This window comes from Hipposideros armiger, unplaced genomic scaffold (assembly GCF_001890085.2).
Source record: "Hipposideros armiger isolate ML-2016 unplaced genomic scaffold, ASM189008v1 scaffold_635, whole genome shotgun sequence".
Taxonomy (NCBI): Eukaryota; Metazoa; Chordata; class Mammalia; order Chiroptera; family Hipposideridae; genus Hipposideros; species Hipposideros armiger.
Genome location: NW_017731985.1, coordinates 145806 through 151564, shown reverse-complemented (window position 1 = coordinate 151564; position 5759 = coordinate 145806). Strand labels below are relative to the sequence as shown.

The 5759-nt window shown below is 50.5% G+C and overlaps 1 protein-coding gene across 1 annotated transcript in view; it reads right to left on the bottom strand.

Annotated features, from left to right (window-relative positions):
• Window positions 1-324: 324 nt before the first annotated feature.
• CLPB (ClpB family mitochondrial disaggregase) overlaps window positions 325-5759 on the bottom strand; it is a 135021-nt gene continuing 129586 nt past the window's right edge. The window contains exons 12-16 of the mRNA XM_019625652.1: window positions 4079-4235; window positions 3203-3276; window positions 2921-3040; window positions 2616-2720; window positions 325-2213 (exon numbers count right to left, since the gene is read on the bottom strand). Of these exons, the coding sequence (XP_019481197.1) occupies window positions 1965-2213; window positions 2616-2720; window positions 2921-3040; window positions 3203-3276; window positions 4079-4235 (705 nt within the window). The 3' untranslated portion in view covers window positions 325-1964. The remainder of the gene's footprint in view (window positions 2214-2615; window positions 2721-2920; window positions 3041-3202; window positions 3277-4078; window positions 4236-5759) is intronic.

Here is a 5759-nt window from a genome sequence, read left to right as displayed (position 1 = left end):
TAGAAGAAAACAAATATCCATTAGTTAATACTGATATAAATTATTGAATAAATGGAGAAAAAGAGACAGGTCTTCCTTGCAGTAGAATACCAATTAATAAATATAGATGGAATAAGGAAACACAAAGCCATCGTTAGGCAAATAGAACATTAATACTTGCTTAAGCAAAAACCACTGGAGGACGCTAAAATCAGTGGGTAAAATTCTAAGGGTAAATAAGATATGTGCACAACTTCCAAGTATCTCCCCATAAGAGTCTTAGTAATTTCAAAGGAGAAATTTGTAATTTGATAGTGGAGAAACTCGACACATACATCTCAGCCATGTGATCAAAGTTAACTTTATCCCCTGCTATGAGGCACTGAGAAGGGATCAGCATCAGGGGCAGTCCTGCCAAAAGTGCAGAATCTCAATCTAATCATGTAAAAACAGTAGTTGAACCCAAAGTGAGGGACATTCCACAAAATAACCAGCCTGGACATTTCAAAAGTGTCAAGGTCATGAAAGGCAAAGAAAGATGGAGGAACTATCACATGCTGAAGGAGAGGAAGGAAACATGACAATAAAATGCACCGCGAATCCTAGGTTAGATCCTGGACCAGAAAAGGAACATCAATGGGACAACTGGCCAAATTTGAATGTCTACAGATTAATTAGTAGGACTATTAATTTCCTGATTTTAATAATTATACCATGGTTTTGTAAGATGTTAATATTAGGAGAAGCTAGGTGAAAGGTTTATGGGAACTCTCCTATTTTTGCAACTTTCTGTAAGTCTCACATTATTACAAGACAAGAAGAAAAATAAAATAGACGCAACTGAGGTAGGGAAAAGCAGACACGGCTCCTTGAGGGGCCGGCTGGTGACTGCTGGAGCCTCTGCTGGAGCCCGCGCCCTGACTGCTGACTGCCTTATACCCACCATATTATGGCATTCTTCCATCACCCAACAGACTTTGAATACTGCCCCATCTTCTGCTTCCTGAAACAGATGAGCTAACACCGAAAAAGAGTTCCAAAACGGCCCTGCAGGGGGAAGGTGACGAGGTGATATCCACGGTAGAAGCTACTGCAGATGCTGCCCAAGAACGCACCAGGCCTTGCTGTGCCTTCCTAAGCTGAGGTTAAAACATGGAGGCTGCACGGGGGAGCTGCTTATTCCAGGCTAACTTAGCTGGGACAGTAGAGACAGGGCTGAGGCAGACTTCATGGCCACCTATCTCTCCCTACAGCTCCCCAACATCTATGCTGTTAGTCCCCTGAAGGAGGCCCCAAAGAACTTAACTTGCTCGGTCTTGTGGTACTACTGTCCAGTTCCAGAGTAGGCTGGTGGAGTGGCCCAGTCAGCCTTCCTCCTAGAGGTGTCCTATGCTGGCCTGAGCTCAGAACATGGGGTGAGGAGGAGCAGGAGCTATGATATAGCAGTGGGAAGTGGAAGGATTCTATGGGTCCCTTTCCCTTGGAATTTTAGGGCATGGGGAAGAGGTAGCTACAGCCTAAACTGCAGAACTTCTATGTCCAGGCCTCTGCACTCTTTCTCTACTCTCTATGGAGACAATCTGGGGGCTCAGTTGCATGAAGCCAGCAGAGGGTGGCGGGTCAGTCTGGTCCCTGTCTTCTTCCAGCCAGATCTGTTCTTAGCTGCCATACTTCTGAGCTTCCAGGGAACACGACAATGTTCCAGAGACTATGGGGCACGGGGATCATGCTGAAGGGCAGAGACAAGGGACCTCCCTCTTGGAGACTTGTTAGCAAGTTTTGGACCCACAACGAGGGGGCCAGGGGTGGGCAACACTTCTGCTCTGGGCTCTGAAGCTAAGGAGGGGTTTTGCAGGGGCTGTGAGGAGGTAAGAGGCCTTAGGCTGGGTGGAGAGGAGTGAGAGGTATGAGGGGAAGGTAGGTCAGTAGTGATGCCACAGCCGAGGGGCCTTTATTGGAGGCTGAGGGCACGTATATGCAGGTAGCTAGAGGGTGTGGCACACCTTCTCAGGGTGTAGTGGTGCCCGGATGTCCAGTTTGTGGGTTTTGCTGTCCTTATCAATGATCTCCAGCCGCAGCTTGGGTGGACGCTTCTCAGCCTGGGGTGAGGGCAGCTCAGGACTCTTGAGCAGCTGCTTGTCTGAGTCCTCCACAGTGATGCGCAGTGTACAGCCCCCTGGCAGTAGGTCCTGCTCATAGGCAGCCGCTAGCTGGTTCACCACACGGCGCTCTACCTGCAGGTGGAGAGTGAAGTGGTCATCACTGCCAAGGCCTGGGCCGGCCTGTGGCCTGAGCATGGAGGCCAGGCTCTGTCACTTACTGCTGGGACAAGTACTTACAATGAGCTTCAGTTTTCTCATCTGCAAAGGTCTAATAACACACAGCTTGCAGGACTGTGCTAACGACTCAATGATGTCAGTTTCTGAGGTTCCCAACTCAGTTTCCCATCTGGAAGGGGTTCATACTTGGTTACTCTCTGGAAAGGGGTTTGACTTGATCATCTTGTGTTTTGTGTTCTCAAGGGGCATCTGCTCTGGGAATGAACAATTCCAGACTTGGAGCCCAGGGGTTGGGTCTGGGGGCTCTGGGAAGGGAGATGAGGGGGCGCCTCACTTCTCTCAGGCCGCTGTGCTCACCTCATGCTTGATGGAGCGGGCTCCATAGTGCACGTTGTAGCCGTCGACCAACACGTCTGCCACCTCGCGGTCCCAGAGCAGTGTGATGTTGTGCCTTTGCTTGGCCTGTGAAAGGTCAGACAGGAGCACGCCTGCATGTGGCTCAGCACTTTCCACCTCTCACCACTCATGCCTGAGGCCTGGGTCAGTGAGAGGTTGTGTGCCCCAGGGCCACTGGCCTCACACCACTGTGCTCCACCTTTTGGAAGGTGGTGTTCCCAGTGGGCAGATGTCCCCCCCAACCCATGGGCAGACCCCACTCTTACTCGCTTGGCCCAGAAGTTCAGTTCCTTGTTGACTAGCTGGATGAGCTCCGAGTGGCAGAAGGGGAGGAAGTAGACGATTTCATTGATTCGTCCCAGAAACTCATCCCTCCGGAAGTGAGCCTATGGGGCCAGGTAAGGAGTGGGGTAAACTCAGTGACTCAGATAGGGATAAAGGCAATTACTGAACCCCAATGGGAAAGATACGGGGCTTCCATAGCTTTAGGATGGCTAAGGGAATCCCCTCCATCTGAGGTTCCATCAGGAAGGACAAAGACCTCTTACTTTCAAGATGGGGCGGATCACATTCTCCTTGAAGTTCTTTGAGATGGTGATCTTGTCATTAATCTGGACATCCCCTGTGGAGACAGAATCATAAACTGCCTATTGCCACAGGGGGCTTTGGGAACTGTGCCTGCCCTTTGGCCTATCCATGAAGAGCCCTGGTCCTGCCCCTGATGGTCTGTGTGATCCTGGTCAACATCTCAGGCTCTCTGTGCCTTGGCCTGGTCTTCTTATCTGAACAATGAGAGGAATGGACTGGGTACTTTCTGAGGCCCTTTTAGCTCTCATGTGCTACAAAACCCGGGGGACCTTAGGGTGGAAGCTGTGTGAGGGAGGGGAAGGGGAGGGGAGGAGAGTCAGGGCCAAGACTTGAGTTCTAACTTGGAAGAAGGGGGCTGCAGGGTTCAATTCCAAATGGAAGGCTGACAGATGTGGCCTTCTCCCTGATGCACTCCTCCTTTCCAGCACTCTCCAGCCTGTCTACACAGGAAGCCTCCCTGGCTGAAAAAGGCTGTATCCATCTCCTTATAATTTCTGATCAGCTGTCCCCTCACTGCACCAAAGCATCTCTACCTGTTGAGTATGCATCTCTTCAGTCCCTAAAGACCTAGCCCCTTCCTGGCCCCTCACCCTGGGGTGGCTCTATGCATTCATCTGTCTGCAACCCTCCTGTCACTTTCTTGAGGAAGTGAGGGCACGGTATCTCTCCACTATCTGGTATGGTGCCTGGTGTCTGGTCACTGCCAGCTATGGACAAAACTGCCTACCTGGACCCTCACCAAGGCCTGGTGCCCCAATGCCATCCTTGCCCCCAGGAGATGTGCTGGTGGCCTAGGCACTTGCCCAGTTGCCGACAGCTCAGGCCATATGCCATACCAAGGTTCTCGGCGATACGGCTGTGGCTCATCTCCAAAGCTTCCTGCCTCAGTTGCAGTGCGTGCTGTGCGATCTCGTCGCTGGCCACGTTGGAGGTCATGATGAAGATGGCGTCCTTGCAGTCGATGGTCTTCCCTTTTCCATCTGTCAGCCGGCCCTGGGAAAGAACAGTGACTGCATGGTCAGGGAGCTTTAAAACTGGGCACCTCTTCCAGGAGCTCTCTCCAGAACCTCTGTGCCTCCCGCACCCCTGGCTATCAGCTGCCTGCTCCTCTGGGTTCTCTGAGCACTGTTCTCACACCTCAGCTGCAGTGCTCAGTACCCTGGGCTGCAACTGCTTCATCTACTGAGAGCGCCTCCAGGCAAGAAAGTACCTGCTGTGTGTCACCAATCAGGGCACCTATTCATCCCTGGCACCCAGAAGTCAGCCTGATTTCACATGCATGCATCCAACACACTTTCTTGGAAGCCTACTCTGGTCCAGACTGTGTTGGCATACTGGTGACTCACTGAGCCTTTGACAGGCTCCCAGTCTAGAGGGGTGACACTCAGGAAACCAGCAAAGACAATTCAGTGGGCTAAGTGTTATGATAAGGGAAGCCCAGGTTGCTGTAAAAGTTTTACCAGGCCACTGTGAGGACTAGATATGGTCATACTCGAGAAAGATCTTTAGTTAACTAAGCTGTGCAAATGCTCTGAACTGTTATTACTATAGCTAACACTTATATATTTGTTGGATCAAAGTAAACTGAAACAGATATAATCTCTGCATCTTTGTAGCTATTCTCTGGCCTGACAGAGGATAGAAAATACGGCTCCTCCATTAACCAACTGGGGAAGTTTCCTTGGAATCTTTAGCTCTTTCTAGAAGTGACATAGAAGAAAGCATCTATAGTGGACACAGATGCACCATGGAAAGAGAAAAGGAGCAACAGCAGAGGGAAGAGACAGAAGAGTGAGAAAAGTATAGCCATCTGGGGCCATTCAGTTCAACGGCAAGGAGTTCTACCCACTCGACAAACCTCAAGGCTATCACTGTATGACGACACTTTGCAGTCATTTAAAACAAAAGTAATGTTCAGAGCCTCATTGAGAGGAACTGATGGAGTGGACACCTATGGGCACTTCCATCATAGTGTCCTATTTAGTGCTTCCCATGCACTACTGCATGCTGCCCGCTAGAAGCTCCAAGAAGGAGCGGGGGCTGGGTCTTGTTCTCAATGGGTCCTAGAATAGTGTTTGGCACATAGTAGGTGTTCAGCACATGCTTGCTGAATGACTGAATCCTCACAACCTCTACAGAGAAACTGAGGCTGAGAGAGGTTAAGAAACTCATTCAAGGTCTCATAGTTAGAAAATACTACAGCTGAGGCTCAAACTGTTTAACCCCAGAGCCCATCCCCTTCCCTTTGCACCAGCCTTCTGAGGTCATATCAACAGTGCTGGGTAAATAAGGCTCCATGCAATTTTCTTCCCCTAAATAACATTTTCCAACTCAACAAGAAAACAATCCAATTAAAAAATGGGCAGAGGGGGCCGGCCGAGTGGCGCGATGGTTGGGGGCTCGCTTGGGATGCCGGAGGGCCCCGGTTCGGATCCCACATATGAGGGCCAGTGACACTGCCCTCCACAGCTAAGATGCTGGACAACGGCTCAACCTGGAGCTGGGCTGCCATGAGTC